The sequence below is a fragment of the Uranotaenia lowii genome, chromosome 1 (genome assembly GCF_029784155.1).
Source record: "Uranotaenia lowii strain MFRU-FL chromosome 1, ASM2978415v1, whole genome shotgun sequence".
Taxonomy (NCBI): Eukaryota; Metazoa; Arthropoda; class Insecta; order Diptera; family Culicidae; genus Uranotaenia; species Uranotaenia lowii.
In genome coordinates, this window is record NC_073691.1 from 79,954,252 (window position 1) to 79,973,641 (window position 19,390).

Consider the following 19,390-nt stretch of genomic DNA (forward strand, 5'->3'; position numbering starts at 1 on the left):
TTCAAAATTATTCAAGCGAATGGGGCATGGGAAGGTATCTGGGATGGAATCAAACTTGATATGAAGGAGTTTTGGGTACGAAAAAAATGTATGATTATTAGAAACGCCTACCTCATTCAAACAGTGGAGGATGGGAAGGCCCAGCAAACATGAAATCGTTTCAGAAATGATCACTTAAGTCGTTTACAATGGTGTTGCGAATCGCAATTCCAACTGCATAGTGGATCGATAGTATAAAATGTCGTCTGAAGTCAATTTAAATCGCATATGATCGAAAATTCTCCAAGTGAGAAAATCATTTTCATTTCTCTCTGCAACCAACAGTGTGTAATATTGACCAATGAGAGAACTGGAAAATATTTTTGCTGGCAACAATTTGAAGGCTTTGAGAGCAAAACCTTGCGCTCTCTTGCTCCGATTGGTACGAATAAAGTGTCGGATAACGCCAAATTGGTGCAATTTTCGTCGCTGAAAGAAATGAAATTTATGTATGTATATTGCCTTCACTTTGGTAGGTAAATGCTTTTTTTTTCAACTTTCATACGATCATTATATAATGTACTAGCTGATCCCATACGAACTCCGTTTCGCTTTCAACTTGGAATATGTCATGAACAATTTGTATGAAAGTCAATTGTAAGCATTTTCCAGATGCACTTCTGAAGTGATTTTTTAAGTAATAATTGCAAAAATATTGGACGATCACTTTGTCTGTCGTCTGCTACTAAATTTGAAATCAGGAATCAATTGACGTGCCAAAAAAAAAACCGTGTATAAATTTCGGCTCAATCGTTGCATAACAACGCAATTATTTCCAAAAAGCTAAACCCCTTTCGGTGGCCTCTTATACAATCTTTGAGATCTGAAATCGATTGCCCTTCCCCTTTTATTTATATGGACAACCCCTTCCGTCGACCCCTGGCAAAACATTTGACATCTGTAATCGATTGCTCGTCCCTGAAAACTACCGTGAGCAAATTTTCATCCCAATCCGATGTACAATAACGACGATATTGCAAAAATATTGAACGGTTAATATGACGACCCCCTTTGCCGGCCCCTTACACTGAAACTAATACCTGAAATCCATTGCTCGTCTCTCAAAACTCTCGTATACCAGTTTTCGTCTAAATCCGATGTATGATAACGACAATATCGCATGAACAGTGAATAGTTAATATGGACGACCCCTTTGGCCGACCCCTAATTTTAGTTTGGATAAGTGAAATCAGTTGTTTGTCCCAATTAATTCCTATGTGCAAATTCTCATCCCAATCCGATGTATAAAAACGTCAATATCACTAATATACTGAAAATTTAATATGGACGACCCCTTTTGCCGGCCCTTTACAATGAATTTGATGCCTCAAATCGATTGAACGTCACTCAACCTTATCGTGTACCAATTTTCTCTTGAATACGATGTATAATAACGACAATATCGCATCAGCAGTGAATAGTTAATATGGACGACCCCTTACACAAAATTTGACACCTAAAATCAATTGCTCGTGTTCAGGGCCGTAGGAAGAACCGACTCATGGGGGGGGTTTTGGTGACTTTTTTTTATCTATGATTTATTGCCCAATACTGCACGAAAACAAAAAAAAAAAATAAACAAATTAGGTGTGTGACTATATGATTATTCATTTTTAAGTACTTTGATATTAAAAAATTTTGTATTAAATCGTTATTAAAAATAGTAGGAGATAATTATCATTAGATTTTCGGATCAAATTTGCTTGATGAAAAACCTGATCCTAACGGTGTGTTCGTAAATTGATTTTATCTATCGAAGTGTTTGTTCGTATCGATGCCGGCGTTCGTAAATTTAATAATGAAACCTCATTCTACTAAATTTAACACAACACTTACCCTTACTAAAATATATGAAATTAGCAAAATTTTGACTATTGGTTTCTGAAACATAAAACGTCGAATTTTAGGCGTCCTTAATGTGTTAATAAGATGAGAATGTTTTTTTAACAGCAAATATTTTTCATAAAGAAGAATCAATTCCATAATTAAAATCGTGTGGATGATTTTTAAAATAAAATTAGGGTTTTTCGGATAAAACAAATTACTTAAATTGAACCTTTTATTTGTGATTTTCAGCTGAACTGTGCTTAGAAACTAATTTTGATTGAAAATTTGAAATCTCGAAATTGAATTGACTAGGAATCTTAACACATAAGTACCGCGAAGAAATCTATGACGAGAAACACCAAAATTCAGCATTCTATATCTCAAAAACCGCTGGATTAAATTTTACTAATTTAGCATTTTTAAGTTTCGGCAAATCTTGTTTTCAGTTTTTTCGAAAAAAAATAATTTGCAATTAAATTCAGTCCATTTGAGCTTTACTTCAAAGCACACTTTTGCAAGTGAAAAAACGAGATATCTCGTATTTAATCCGCCATGTGATAAATTCATGATCTATGGAATTCCTCAACAATTTATGTTGAATGTAAAATTTATTTACCAACTAGTTTTTTTTCTGAATTTTGAACCTGCATTCCGAATCTGAATTCTGAACCTGAATTCAAAAATTGCAAATTTGAATCTGTATCCGAATTTCCATACGATGTCTGAAATGTACAAAAAATATGATTTTCAAATCTAATTCCAGATCAGAATTTTATGAGCCTAGTTTTTGAGCCCTCATTCAAGAATCTATAATTTATATTCTGTAGTTTAGGTTTAATCTAAATTTTCTATTTAAATTATTTATTTCTAATATGTTTTGTGAATCAACATTAGAATATTAATTTGCAATGATCTGAATCTGATTTTTTAATTTTGGATTGCCATTTTGAAGCTTTAAATGTTTGAATTTTATGTATGAATCAAGTTTAAGAACTTCGAATTTAAATATTTCTCTTTTTTCATATTCGGAAAACTATTATCAAAATAGTGAAAATGCATATAATCTCGAAAAGCGTGATTCAAATTTGATGTGAAATGCAAAACCAAATTTGAACCAGAATTTCAAAGCAGCTTTTATTTCTAACTTCTTATGATTATCAAACTGAAAATCCATAATTCTAAACTGGATACAGAATCCGAAATACGAAAATAGGAATACAATTTTGTTTATGGGAATTATGGAATCAGAACCTACGAAATGGGTTTAATTTAATTTAAAATTTAATATTCAGACCTGAATTTATATGAACAAGTGAGAAAATTTTGAAAAAGTGGGATGGATTTTTGAGGTCTTGGCATTAGTTTTTATTCGAGATTGATAATCTTGATTCACCTTACTCAATTATTATAATTTGGTTCTGAATTTTAAATTTGGAGTGAAGAGTAGAATATCTCGCATGCTTTTTTGGATCATCATGGGGGGGGTTTAACCCCCAAAACCCCCCCCCCCCCCCCCCCCGTTCCTACGGCCATGCTCGTGTTTCAAAACACTCATGTGCAAGTTTTCAACACGATCCGACAAAAAGTAACGTCAATATCGCGAAAACAATATTTATCTTCTATGGACGACCCCCTTCAGAAGGGGTGATCCGAAAATCTAAAAACATTTTTCATCATTCCTGGTCCTAATGAGCATCCATGCCAAATTTCAGACCTCTAGCTCTTAAGACGGCTGAGTCTATAGAGGACAAACAAACAAACTAACAAACAAACAAACATACAGAAATTGCTTTTTATATGTATAGATATGGAATGTACATATATCAAAACAGCATGAGGTTATAGCTACAAAAATGTTTGCTGGGGAAGGAAGGGCTACCATTCAGCTTTTTTTAGTATAAATCAGGCACTTATCAATCAAAACTCTCCCTTTTTAGGATGGAATAGGAAAGGAGACCAGTTTTTTTTATATTTTTCGGCATAACTCTAAATCTCATCAAACAAATAGAGCCGATCGTGGCATGTGACGTTATTTAGATATGAACAATGTTTTTTATGCAAGGTTGTGCACCCTGCCCACTTTGGAAAAAGGAGAGGGGGAGAATCTATACCAATAAAACATACATTTTGACATAATTAAAGAACTCTTGAAACTTAAAAAACACAGTTCAAAATTTCAGATCTAGAAAACCAAATTTAAAGTTCAAGTTTTTCTTAATAAGAAGAAATCATTTTTGTATTGCAATTCCTAAATTTGTACTGCAGTTCTCATTTCAAAATGGTTGTTTCTGATTTATGCCGAAAATTACGTAAAATGATAACTAGAAAAAAAAACAAATTAAATAGTTTTTGTAAACCAGGTCAGCTAGTAACCATATAAGTAACAATTCTTACATTGTTAAAAAAAATAAAAAGCTCACCTATTATATTTGAGGCGCTTAGGATTATAAAAGAAAAGGTCTTCTGAGTTGTAAAAGAGGTTCAAGCCAAAAAAAAGTATCTCATGCCACTCTTTATTCAGTCTTTTTGTTTTTTTTTTGTCTTTTTGATGTGGTTGGGTGGTATGTGGTATGGATGGTTTGCCAACTACTATAGTATTGTAAATTTTTATTTTCGAACTGATTCTGCTCAGGCCTATTGAGGATTTATAATTCTTTAGATATAATTCAGGTTTTCTCTTTCTTGTTATAAGATGGGGAAAAATGATTGATTTCTTTTTCGTTTATTTATATCCTCGTTTCCAAATTTCAGGGGGACGCATTGTGTAAATTTTTTTAACACCCTTTTGTATCATTTTTAGCCTTAAATTAATGGCAGTTGTGACACCGAAAGCTAAGATGCCTTGATTAGCGTTTGATTTGTTATTTTTTTTCGAAATATTTTTATTGATTTAAATGAACAAGCATCAACAATTTTAAAATAATTTGCATTAATCAAATTCTTTTTTTTTCCTTCCAACAGAATCAAATAATCAAGGCGGCCAACAATCACAACAGCTCGGATAAAACCACCAATGGTGGGGGCACCGGCACTGGCAACGCCGGTGGCCCCGAAGACAGCGGAGACGATGCCGACCGGATCATTCTCCGGCGAGATAAACAGCAGCACCAAAAGGACACTGCCCTCAATCAGTGCATCAACGAGCTGACGTCGAATCTGAGCCAGCGACGATGCATCAGTACTGATCTCTCCTCCTGTCCTACAACAACAACAACCAAATCGGGCCCGTTGTCGCCCTCATCTTCCTCATCCTCACCCACCGCCACTTTGACCACAACCACAACAACAACAACATCCGGTGGTCCCAACATGAACAACAATAACAGTAGTGCCAACAATACTAACAATCAACCAGCAGACGCAGCCGGTGAAGCAGGAAGTGAGCACAGCACTTCCGGCCGCCGCTCCAGACATTCCAGTCAGAGTGATACCCTGGTTTCGTCATCATCCCCCAGTCACTTCGTTACGGTGATCGAAGTCAAAGAATCGGCCGACAGTGGTCAAAACAAACAAGTCCCGGAAGATTCCAAACGGAATTCCGTTGCCCCACCAGCACTGCCTCACAAAGCCACCAGTGACAATAATAGCAATAACAATCAAACGACGGCGATAACCAGTGCTAGTGCCGTCACTACCCGGAATAACTACGAAAACGTACTGATCAATACCAACCGGGGTAGCTGCGAGAATCTTAATGTTAGCAACAACAACCACAGCAGCTTCCATCATCAGCAGTCTGCCACCGGCAACAGCTCTTCCTCAGTCGTGGGCGCAGAGCATAGCACATTCCTGGAAGGTGGTGCACGGCATCCGAAACCTTCCGCCCCACCCCTGGTGGGGTCATCGATTGCCGAACGAACGTCACAGCTCATTTCCGGCGGCGGCAGCGGCGCAGGACAGGAACTCAAGAAAAAGATTCCACCACGGTGAGTACCGAATAGGGGATGGGGACGAATCAAGGGTTTATGTTTGCATGTAGGGGACATTGGGGTGGTTGATTCTCGAGTTAATGTGGTTCCTGAACCATAATTGGCAACCGGAATTTCCTGAAGAGATTTGTCCTACAGTTACCAAAAACTAATTTGAGCTTAATTTTTTTGTGATTTCTTCATATTTAAAGAAACTGGTATAACCAAATAAATAAATAAAAAAAAGGCATACACCGTCTTCGGTGATTTAGGCTTTACAGACTGAATAAATGACATGGACAACTTAAAACTAACATTTAACACCCAGTACCGAGATGGGAATCGAACCCATGCCATCAGTGGACCAGCGATTATCGTCTTACCACGCTAACCTTTCGACCACCGAGACGTACAATATAATACAAATTTTAATAGTTTTCAACATGTATAGGTATATTGTAACTAATATATGCAGTTCGTTAAGTGTCCGTTAAGGTCATTGAGCTATTTTTTTATACAAGGTATGTAGAACACACCTGTGCCTTTTTTTCAGCGCTAGCTAGCTCTTCTGTTGTCAAAATGGCCTTCAATCATGAGAAACGGCGTTTGAATATTTCTCACATACACCAAGAATTTTGTAGCATAATTATTTAGGCGAAAAAGCTCGATTTTCCAATGTCTAAATTCAAGAATTCTACTGGACGACGTGAAAGGAAAAGGAGGTAGAGATATTTAAATACAATAAATTGTTGAAATTCCGCTTTACGATTGTCCAGTTTGTTCGTGTGCAGCTACAATCGTTTCTGGAGGCACTTCGTTTTTGGAAACACTCGTTGACGTCAACTTCCTGGTTGATGGTGTTGGTTATTACGAAATTGCTGCTATGGAAAAAGCTTCTGGCAGGAAACTGGCCAGGTGGCCGCTCTTTAAATAGTTCATTTTGCTGCCCCTTACGATTTTTTTTTTCAAAATGTCTTTCCAGTAGCGGTCCAAATATTTTGCGCACGATTTGACCACCGTATTCTGTTATTTTAGCCCGGGGCAGCTTTTCTACCTTGTAGAAATAAAGTCAAGCCTGTTTATTAGTCAGCTAAAGGAACCAGTCGAAAAAAATCATCTTTCATTTACTTCTCCTATTGAAATTTTCGGGTTGCGCTTGATAAAACCTCTCACATTCCTTAGCTTCTATCACCTTCACTTTTATATAAATTTAAGCTCACTGTTAGATCTTCAAGGACTCTTTAAACGATGTACGATAAAAACTTTGTTCGAATAGTTAATTTCCAACTGTTTCTCCCACTGGGACCCTCTTGGTTTTTTATCGATACTGCCCAAAATTTTATGTCAAGAGTTTCTGTATTGGACTCTCAAAAACCACTTGACAGATTGTCACAGATTGTACTCGTTTACATTACATTACTTGGCAGCTTCACTGAAAATTTCATCCAGTTTCATCCATGCATTCAAAAGTTATTCACATAACAAGGGGTTGCATTTTTTTTTCGAATTCATTCCTTGATTCTTAACTTTATATGTTCTACAATTATCAACTGTTCCAATATCTTTGAAATTCAACTGCTAAATGCACACCAATAATGTTAAGTTATGCTCTGAGCTAGATTTTATGGTTTATTTACAATGACATTTATTGTAATTGCAAAAAGTAACCAAGACCAACGAAGTTTTACTCTCTTTCATTTCAACCATTCAACTATTCAGTCACGTAATAAAATTATGTTGAGGACATCGTGGTAAAAATCAAAAGTGTATGTTTCAATAAAAGAAGGTTTCCTATTACAATAAGCGGTCAAAGTTTTTAATAAGTTTCCGAAAGAGCAATCCACGCCTAGACGTATCAATTCCTTTGACCAGATAGATGAAAAATGAATTAAAAAACTTATGCCTAATAAATAATATCAGGAAAAAAATGTATCGGAAAATATGTTTATAAAAGCTGAAAACGATTATTTTCTTTGTAAGACAATTTACTAATACGTTTGAATTTAAAACAGTTTTATATAATAGATACCTCGTAAACTTGTTTCCAATAGGCTCATTTTTCAAGGCAAAAAATAGTTGCTTTTAATTTCAAATTTGGAATTTTCGAATATAATTTCCAAATTATTTGTTGGAAGTTAAAAGTTGCAGTCGTTTCGAACAGCTTAGCTTCGTTGACTACTCATATCCACTTTCAATTGTAGAATCAGAAACGTAGAATTCAAATAACTATATTTATATCATTCCAAATAATCTGATGCTTTTAGTATTAAGCATAAATGTGTGTTTGGGCTTGTGATATAGCTCAGTTGGCAAGTCTGTTGTCTCCTGAGCCGATGTCCGCGAGTTCGAGCCCATGAGTAAACATCGAACACAGTTGTAAGGGATAACTTTTTCAATAACGATCTGCCAACTGTAACGTTGATAAAGTCGCGAATGCCATAAAGATGGTAAAACGAGTATAATCGAAACAAAAAAAAATAAATGTGAGCATTTCGAATCCCACAATCACTGGAGTGGCTAAGTAGAACAAGTTCTCCCTCGCCAACGGTTGCTAATCCGTAATTGACCGAAGCCATCAAATTTGCGAAGAGGCAAATTTATAAAGAAAAAAAAAGATCAAGAACGGCGCCGGCCACGTCCTTGAAGTCAATGAGGGATGAAGAAAGTATTCACGGAGAAAAAAGTATAGTATTTCCAACAATAATCCACATATATTCAATCATGTATCTGATTGATTCTCGACCAACTATAATTATCAAATTTTCAACAATACATATAAGAGACAGTCTGATTGATTTCGTACCTTCAACAACATATATAATATACATTCAACTATGGTTGTATGATTAGTTTTGTGCATTCAACTATAAAAATAATAGATTAAACTATATTGTACGATTGATGTCATACATTCAACAATTACTATAGTTCATTCAACTATCATTATATGATTGATTTGATTATAAATATGGTAGATTCAACTATAAGGTTATGATTGATTTGATTATAAATATTCAAAGATTCAACTATAATAATATGATTGATTTAATTATAAATATGATAAATTCAATTTTATTTCTATGATTGGTTCAATGAGGTCAAAAATAAATATTGTAAATTTAAATTCTGTTTATATTGGAAGTTATCATATCTTAAGATGTTTTTTCGGAATAGTTTTATGGCTACGATTTTTTTTAATTTAATTTATTATTCCAGCATTTTGCATCTAGTTCGTTTTAGTCGCCACGATGCTAGAAAAGCCGACCGGAAAATCCGATATCCACGTCCTGGTTTCTCTGCTATTGCTGTTTTTGCATTTTGATGCATGGTCCCGGAAGACGTCCTTAGATCACGTAAAGGAACGTCGAGACCCACGTCGATTTCGCGGGCAGCCAGAATAGATGTACCTTTCCGAATTCCAAGGACTGTCGGCCTACTTGAAGACCGCTGCCAGGAACTGGTAGAGGAAAATGTTTCCCCATCGCCGGAGAGCGCTTGCGCTTTGCCACCGACGTCAGGAACTGTCGGCTTAGCCCTAAAAACTGCACTACGATCGCTGCAGGGAACACGTACTGGTCTCACACTCACACACATTTTTTTTTAATTTTTGTTGATGAAGAACGATAATAAACTTCACCTAAGGGTTTTTTTTCTATATTTTCTTCTCTTAATTATACAAGGTTACATTTACTTGGAAGGTTTACTTAACGATTTACAGACGATTTAAATGCGCGCGGTTGTTAAATGGAACTAACTCGCGTAGCAACGCGAGGTTCTATTTATACGAGCATCGAACCTTCTGGAATATTCCCGCCACGCACAAACTCATATACGAAGGATGGTTCTGGAACCTACTGTGAGCGCAAATTGTGTGGAACAAAGTAAAAATTCCAGAACATTCGATGCGCGTGGGAACAATCGTTTGCTAGAACTTCTAGAAATTTCCGGAACTACAAAATTCTTCAAGCTGATGACAATTGGCTTGAACAGTACCACTATAGTTGAATCTATCATATTTATAGTTAAATGTTAGACGACAACCAGAAATATACAGTTGAATCTATTATATTTATAGTTGAATAACTAAAATAAATCATACAATTGTAGTTGAATTTATCATATTTACAGTTGAATAAATTATATCACTATCGTATTTATAGTTAAATCTGAGACGCCAACCAGGAATGTATAGTTGAATCTATTATGCCTAAATGACTAAAATCAATCATACAAATGGTTGAATCTATCATATTAACAATTTAATCAATTAAACCAATACAGTTCATTCTATTATATTCATAGTTGATTGTGTAAAGTTAATCAGCAGTTTGAAGTTAAATCAAATATATTTGTAGTTGAATGCCTAAACTCAATTATACAATTGTGGTTGAATCTATCATATTTACTTTTGAATCAATTATACCATCAATTTTAATTTGTTAGTTATTGTTTAATCATTAGGATCAACATGTGATCCGTTGATGTTTTAAACAATAAACAATAAAGTTCAATCCATTACATTCACAGTTGATTGCGTAAAGTCAATAATCAGTTTGTAGTTGAGTCTATTATATTTATTGTTGAATGCGAAAAAATCTACTACGCTTTGATGATTGGTACAACCAGCTGAAATAATTAGAACCACCGTGGTCTTCTTTCTCCGTGTTGTTAGTAAGATACTTTTTAGGATCAACAATCAACCTTCCTGTCCAGTAAAACATTTTTCAAAAGCTATTTTGAAAAACTATGAAGCAGTGGTTAGGCAATATCTCCAGCTATTGAAACCGTCTATTCGTCTGCTCCTCTATATTTCTCAAGGTAATTCCTATTTCAATCTTAAAGCAAGGATCTATAATTTCACAGAATTTTGAGCAAATTTTCATCACGGAATCTGTCTCACAGAACACAGAATTTTGAAAATATTCACAGATTTCACAGATTTTTAGGTTTTTGTACGTATTTCTAAAATTCTAATATTCTATGTCAACATTAATTTTAGATTTATAACTTTGTATTGAAACATGTACACCAGGCATGTCAAACTCGTTTAGGTACGCGGGCCGCATTAAAAAAATTCTAGAGGGCCGCAGCCAAAATCAGTTAGAAAACATAACATATCTATTAGTTTCGCGGAGATTAGATACGATACAATGGAATATAGTTATAAGTAAACTTGGAATGAAATTTTGCGTTAAGTTTTTATTAAAGCTTTTAATGTTTAACATTCTTATATTTTAATGCATTAAATCTATTGTCCTGATGCTTGACATCTTTTCTGAGATACTAGTTTATTAATATCAGGTTGAAGTTAATTTGTCACTGACACTTCCATTATTGATGATAAATTTGTATCAGATAATCTCGAACGATGAGAAGTTTTTGTAGCTTTCATTATGAAAAAAAATTCCTCACATAGATAGGTACTTGCAAACATAGCAAGAATTCTAGCAACAAATTTCCGTACCTCAACGTAGCGTTCAGGCAAATAGCTGTAAAATGTTGGTACAGCCACTTCAATGTATTTTGCTTTTAATAAAGAATTGCACTGCAGCTCTATCAACTCTAGTTGCAAATTATCAGCAGCATTTTAAGGAGCAAACGAAAATGGAGATACAAACTACGAAAATTCTTGCTTGTATGAATAAAAGTCATGAAAACGGCTTTTGAATGCATCTAGTAACGATTATAGGTGAAGTACGTATTTACCAAATGATGCAGCCTCATTTGATCTTTTCAGTTCTTGACATGTAGAGAAGTACACAAGGTTTTCTTTGGAAATTTGGTTGATCCATAATAGTAACTTCGCTTGAAAGTTTATACATCATCACAAGCAGTTATGATATTTTTTTTCCTTGAAGTTTTAAGTTCAAATCTTGCAGGTGGCCAGTGAGATCAACGGCAAATGCCGAATCCTGAACCCAGTCGTCAGCTTGAAAATGTTCAGCAGGATCACCTTTCATTTCCAAAAATAATATAATTTCCTCTCGTAGAAAAAAAAACTTCCTAATATTTTGTGGCGGGAAAGCCAGCGTACTTCTGTGTAGAAAGAAACACAATCGAATTCATGTAAAATGTCTTCCAAAAATGTCGAAAATTGGCGATGATTCAAGCCACGGGATCGGATAAAATTTATAGTATCTAAACTGGTTTTAGCACATTTTGAAACTTCAATTGCTTTGCGCATAATGCCTCTTGGTGAATAATACATTGAAAATGAGCAAATTTGAAATTGCTATCGGTCTCCTTTATTTTCGCAAGCAGATTTGCAGCATTAGTTGTATTAACATCTTTATTCAGTGCTTATTTCAGATTTTTATAATTTTATCTTCATACTTTTTTGAACGGAAAAACACTTCAACTTCCCAAGAATTATACGGAAAATCGCACAACAAAGAAACTTTGAAGCGTGCTATCTCGAAAGTAGCTTTTTTGCACTTATACGCCATTGGCTCTGAGGGCCTCATATTGTGATAGCAATTGTTTACAAAAAACTTAACTTTATTTAACGACGTCAAGTATCAAATTTAAAATCGACCTCTTAATCCGAATCCGAATAGAAGTCAAAAAAAATTGTGCAAAGAGCAGTTTATGGTCAGATTATAGAAAAAGATAATTTTATGAACAGTAACTGAAGATATTTTTAAAAAACACAATTATTTTGTTCATTTTACAATTTTAATCACAAATTTAATCACGGAGAATTTTTGATTATTTAGGATGTTCTTTTATACAATGAATAATGTTGATATTCACGCTTACGTACATCTTCAATTTAAAAAAAAATATCACAATATGTCTGTTGTTCCTTCGGTAAAATAAAAATAATAGAACCAAAATACTTGGAAGATATTTATGTTGTTTACGCTATGAATGTTTACACACAATCTTACACGGAAACGGGAATCACCTCAAACTGTGGTTCAGAGCAAAAAATTTTAACATCGAAAAACATTTGCATTAAGTTGAAAACTTTACATTCAACTTTAGTTTTCTTGCAGTAATATTTTACATAAAAATCAGTGGTGTTTTTTTTTGTAACAATTTAAGACGGGGCTACGCGGGCCGCATTGACCAAAGCCGCGGGCCGCATGCGGCCCGCAAACCCCCAGTTTGACATGCCTGATGTACACAGAAAAAATATTGTTTTTACGCTTTCAACACTGATACAAGTGCTAAACAAAATCTTAATTTGAATGTATTTACAATATTTAATATTTTGGATGTTGCAAGAAGTGATTATTAATCCTTTTGAAAAATTTCTAAATGAGACCAACGTAATTTTTTGGAACGGAATAATCGCTGATTTGATTCCAACTTGCCAACATTGCCAAATGTGTTTTTAATTCTGCAATTCAGTTCGTGCTGGTGCATGATAATTGAATTTTGAGTTTTGAATCCTGAGTTACATTTTGGAATCAAAAACCACCAGAGGGAGGACCAAAGGAAATCGGAAAACACGAAATTATATTTTCATGCCAAATGACTTAAAAATGCATAAAACGTCGAAATCACATGCTATTTATCTCTTAGGTCCTCAGGATTTTGAAAATCACGAAAAGAAATCCGGAAAATCCAAATTTTAATTCTCATACCAAATGTCTTAAAAACGCATGAAACGTCGAGATCTTGTGTTATCTCGAAAAAAACAGGCTAAAAATCGACTTTCTGGGACTTTTTTGACTAGGTTTTTTTCCGATTAACGATCGGATTTTAAAAAAAAAGGCAAAGTCCCAGAAAGTCGATTCTGGAACAAAAAATTTCTTCGAGGTAAAACAAGATCTCGACGTTTCACATATTTTTAAATTATTTGACATTAAAATTGAGATTTTCCCTATTTCCTCTGGTCCCCCCTTTAGTGATTTTTGAGGGTCGATAATCCGAAATTTGAGCGCCTTGAGCACCCCTATAAATCAAGTCCGATTGACTTGAAATTTCGCACAGGTCAGTTTTTTGGCCAATCTACAAAATAATTATAGCCGATTTTCAAAATTCTTACATGAAATTTTTCGCGTACATCCATTGCCATCCTAGTGTTTAGTCTAGTACTGTAATATTTTTCATCTAGATAAATATATGATGAAACCCAATATTCCCCTACAGAAATTTCAGAAGTTGGATCATAGGGGTTATTCTCGACCCCGAGCATCGACACTTATTTATAGTTGATTCGCGAAATCGAAGTAGAAAATATCCACGGTCGTGGGGGAAGTTTATCATCATCCTGTCCGGGGATTTATTGCCAAGCCACGTGGCCGTTCGTTCCCGATGAGTGGCGTCTTATTGTGAGTTGATGAAACATTGCTTGCTCTTTACTTTTATTTCACCCTGGCTGGACTTTTCTTACCTTTTTGTGGGATTTTCTTACTTTTTTTCTCATGGGGTTGGGAACCTAAAGAAAGTTTTCTAGTGGGGGGAAGGATTCCCTGTATTAGGTATTCGCAGAAGCTTACGTTTTGAATTCTGATGTGATGAGGGGAGAAACAAGTTTAAAAGTAGATACCTGCTGGATGATATGTTTTGACGTTGTTCTCGATTTATATGCAAAATAGACGAACGACTCCCGTGAGAGGTTGTTGAACGTCGTCGTTGTCCTTCTTTTGTTCGGTTGTTCGGTGTGCTGCATCTGCCCATTTGTTATTCTAATATCGGCTTGGCAGATCGAAACCGAACAATCTGTCAAGACTTTCGGTATTATTCATGCTGAAGATATCTGTTTTGAAACTTAAGGAAATGGCGAAACTTTTGAGAAGACTTGGGGAAAAAAGACATGAGAAATGGCGAGAACCAGAAAATGTTTTTCCGATAAGTTTGACAGGACTTTCATAAAAACTTCTGAATTTAAATTTTGAGTTGGAAGGTTTTTTTTATTTACAGAAGTTATTGCCTGAATCGATCATGGAGGTGGCAACACTGTTTGTGTGAAGTTCCTAAATTCTGTTGGAAGAGTATTTTTCTAAATTTTTGCTGTAAAACGAGTTGTAAAATGTTGCTATTATTTTCAAGTGCTGTGTTTAAGGATTGTTTATAGTAAAATTGTGGAGTTCCGTCGAAAAATTTAAATTTGATGTGTTTTTACCCGAAATTAATGAGTGAAGAGAGCTGATGCTACGGGAACGAGACCATGGAAGGTTTTCCCAAGGAGGAGTAATGCGCAAAGGACGAAGAATGCTAAGATAAGTTCACTCGTTTCCTTTTTCAGTATATTTGTTACATTTGTTTATTAAATTGAATTAAGAAAAAAAACATTTTCAAAATTTGAAGCTGAATTTTTGACAGCTTCATAATGGAAAGCGAAATATTTCATCATTGAAAGATTTCACTTTCGATTATTGTACGAAAAATAACTTGCTGTTATCAAATCTTGCATGCAATATGAAACCAAAAATGCTTGGTTATTGCATATATTTAGGCGTTTATTTCAAGCAGCAAGTTCCAAGTTCTAGCCAAATTATTTCAAACCATACTTATTTTTGTTCTTCGAATTTAGTTATTTGTATAAGTTATTATGGCTTTTTCTCATTTGCAGGGTAAGGTAAGGTAAGTGTTTAGAAATTTTCAAACGACATTTTCAATTCAATCTGCTTGGAAGCTAAGTGTTCTCGTATTCTAGCATGTCATTGATTTCAAGAAAATTTAGGGAAAAACATTTTTTATATTTTTTTTATTGTTTCATATTTCCAGAAGGACGTTAATGGAAATGAAAATGTAGTAAATAAGAACACAATCAGTTTGCTTTTAAAAATACTCAACGTCAAGGTAAAATTATTTATCAGAATTACGCTTATTTTTACAATATTATTGCAAAATAGCACAAATTTTAATTAAATAGCAAAGGTTTATAAAAACATTGAAATCCCGAGTCAGAGAAAACAAATAAATAATTTTTTAAGAAAGAATAATCGATTAATAATAATAAAAATAAATTATTTTTATCTAGATTGATTAAGGCTGTTAATATCCAGTTCCACCAATACCTATTAAATTAAATTCATTATGAACCTATAATTGCATCAAATGAGCATCAGCAAACCATAACTGTTTAAAATGAATCCGATACTCAGTATTTTACTTGCTTAATTTAATTCATATGAATTTAGCTATTGGTGATGGGTTTAGTGATTGATAAACTCCATATTCTCACTCGGGTCCTTACTATGTTGTTTAAATGTGATAAAAAAACCAAAAAAAAAACAAAAAAAATCGTAGTTGTTGGCTTTACTAGATATAAGATAACCTTTTTTCCAGTAGCAATAGAAAAAAAACCCATGTAAGTAAAGACAAATATAAAAAGTTATATCAAATGTTTATTTTTAATTATATTATTACAAACAGCTCAATTACATCGTTTATTTGAATTTGTATTCATCAATATTTTATTACATATTTATTAAATGACATATGATTTATTTTATATTATATTATATTGCTTTTTTATATATCATTATATTTACACTATATTTCATTTATCAGAGAGAAGGCATCTGGGGATAACCTTAAGCAATTATTGCAAGCGGAGTGGAGTGCCAACCATTGTAGGTTTCTGAGGGTTGGATGCTTTCTCTCGACGAACCATCGGCCGTGGAAGCCCTAGAAGTCAATTCGAAAGGCCAAGCCACACAGACATAGGCTGGACCTTGCTACCGATGGGGGAACCATACATACATACATACATACATACAGAAGTTATTGCCTGAATCGATATTAGAACCGATATTAGAATCCCGATTCACAAATTAACATTACCTATCATAAATACAGAATACTGGTCGATAATTGCCATACCATTTTTGACGGTCGCCATAAGACGAGATCTATTTTTTTAAACCTTTTAGTTTTATTTTTCTTTACGTTATACTGCATATGTTTCCTATTAAAAATACTTACAACTTAGACGAAAAATTCACTTTATTTTTGAAGAAAAAGTCAAACATGATTTTCTGTCTACAATATTTGGGTATACTTGTTTCCATCACCGGAGCACATTTAAATGTTCTGGGACCGTGAACTTTTCTGTGAATAAGCAAGCATGAAAGCACTCCGACTATTTTATTGCTGCCCGGGTTTTTCGGTGTTGGCACGAGATGCACTTTAATTTTAGGTCTCGCTGCTATTCCACGCTTTAACCGGGTAAAAAGTAACTACAAATCCACCTTAAGACAGTAATTGAGATATGTACCTCTACGCGCAAGAAAGGAGTCTGAGCGAGGCAGCAAGGTGCAAAGTTTGCAGACCATTATTTTCGACCGCATTATGTTTGTGGGGTATTGTTTTGCTGCTAGCGCTACTACCTACTTACTAAGCTTCTGCACTAATGAAACAACATTGTTGAGGTTGGAAAAAGGATTTGCATGTACCGACTCCGGAGAAGTGAGCATAATTTTAATGAAGTCATTTGCTACATTTGCGCAGGGGTTATAGTTCGAATGAAACAAACCCTTTAAACGACTCCACCGAAAAGACAATTGTAAATTAGGTTGCATAACATACCAATGCTTACAATTCTTTTCGCGAAATCACGACGAAAAAGATTGCCATTCACAAAAGTTCTTTAATGGGTTGTGCACTCAACAAAACGTTTTATTTATTGCAATTGCTGCGCGATAAAATCTCAATCACCAACCACCGATTGCAAGTCTCGCCGATACACTCAGCCTGTCACCGGTAAAAAATTTTTGTTGAAAAAAAACTTTCCGACAAGTGCTAGACTTCAAAAAACCTCCAACATCCGGGTCCGACTGATGGATGGAAGTCCCCCAAAACCACCTACCGCCAACAGCATGTATGAACTCCAATCGATTCTGTTCGAACTTTTTTGTATCTCTCTCCCTCTCGAAAAGTACTTCGGAAAAAGGCATGTTACAGCATGGAGTTGGTACCAACAGCAGTAGCCGCAAAATGGATATCACACTTCCGCTGGTAATAAATAGCAGTCAACACAACGGAAAAAGTACACAACTCCGACCAACTCCTGTCCTCGTCGCCAGGCAGTTCGATACATGAAGAAAACCACTACTGGGATCGTTCTAGGATGTTTTCTGAAGGGATGCATTCGGGGGTTGCTACAGGAGGTAAAGGAGTGGCACACAAGAAGTAATCGACCGAACGTTGGCAGTTGGACGGATGAATTGAAAGAATACCTTCAGGGTATGTTGGTGCTTTGGTTTTCTGCGGGTTGCTCCAGCGATAGAGTGGCCAGGATGAATAGAAGGGTTGTTCTGAAATCAAACTTGTTTCTTATCATAGGTTCTTGTATGCTCATTGGATTGCATGTGTAATTCAAGATGGCTTACAAGTAGTACAGAAATAAGAGGAATAAGATCACATCCCAAATCAAAAACTTGAATCAGAGCGAGCTGGTTAATTTTGATTTCAGAAAGATTCGTCTACTTTACAGGGTAGGTGAATTATTCCGATAAACCGGTGTTCAATAAAAACTCCGTATTTTTCAGAAATCTGACATCGTTTTCTAGCTTTACGTCATCGCTGATTTTGCAAACATCCCAGCCTACCTTTGTGACCAAATTTGCGGAAGAGTTATTCTTAAAGTTCCCTGTAGTTTTTTTTCGAATTGTATTCCGAGATTCAGTGACGACCGCGCCACAACAGTTTGCTACTCTGGCTTCATAGGTATAATGGGTTGACTTATGATATATATGCCTCCTTTCTACGCGTCCTCCGGTGTACCACAAGGGAGCCATTTTGGACCGATTACTTTCCTAATCTATTTCAACGACGTGCCTTCGCTCTTCGACAGCCAAAAGCTTTGCAATGCTGATGACTTTAAACTAAACTGTTTTACATCACAAACGACCACGACGATATTATTTTTCTGCAAAATCAGTTAATCCTGTTCGCTCATTGGTGCGTTTCACCCTATGATACTACATCAAGGGGTAGACTGTGCTCATGCACTCACATCTCATCCTTTTCCCTTTTCCATTTTCTCATTGTTTGGTCTTTCTCCTTCATCCTTCTTCTCCTTTTCCTCTTTCGACAACTTCAGACTGGTACAAAATACCCCGAAACGTGTGACGATTAGGTAAAGCTTTCAAATTAACTCGCGCCCGTCACAGCATCCACTCCCGTAGGATTTCTAACCACCAAGGCATGGCCGATTGAGAGAAACTACCAAGCTAGAATCCCGTCACGACCACTCCGGGTGGTTTTTCCGCTTCTTTGTGCTACAGGAAAGATCGTAGCTGAGCACACTTTTTAAGCCCTACCACACGTATGAGTCCATGAAAGGAAGGAACTGCGTTGGATAGATACTTCCGATTTACCCAGTCTGAAAGTCGTGTTATTAGCCTTTGCGTCCATCTTGCGTTGTTCGATGCGTCCCATTTCTCCTGCCCCTTGAGCATTGACACTGCTCGTTAAGCTTTACGCACTCCTCTAACAGCTCTTGCTTCGTAACACTCCTTATCCTCCGCCAGAGTTATGTCGATGGGAATCATGATCTCGATGACAAAAGCTGCATTTGCTGTATGCACAGTAAACTTGCATGGCTATCAGCCGATGTGTACTCCGTAATTTGGCTCTGTTGCGCTCTATCTCTAAGGTGGAGCTCCAGGCCGCTCCTCCGTATCGTAGTTTCGACAGAGGATGTCTCTTGTTAC

At 35.5% G+C, this 19,390-nt stretch overlaps 1 protein-coding gene across 4 annotated transcripts in view; it reads left to right on the plus strand.

Moving 5' to 3' along the window:
• LOC129738958 (active breakpoint cluster region-related protein) overlaps window positions 1-19,390 on the plus strand; it is a 245,868-nt gene that overhangs the window by 130,969 nt on the left and 95,509 nt on the right. For all 4 annotated transcript variants that reach the window (XM_055730294.1, XM_055730295.1, XM_055730296.1 and 1 more), the window contains one exon: window positions 4,828-5,792. In XM_055730294.1, the coding sequence (XP_055586269.1) occupies window positions 4,828-5,792 (965 nt within the window). The remainder of the gene's footprint in view (window positions 1-4,827; window positions 5,793-19,390) is intronic.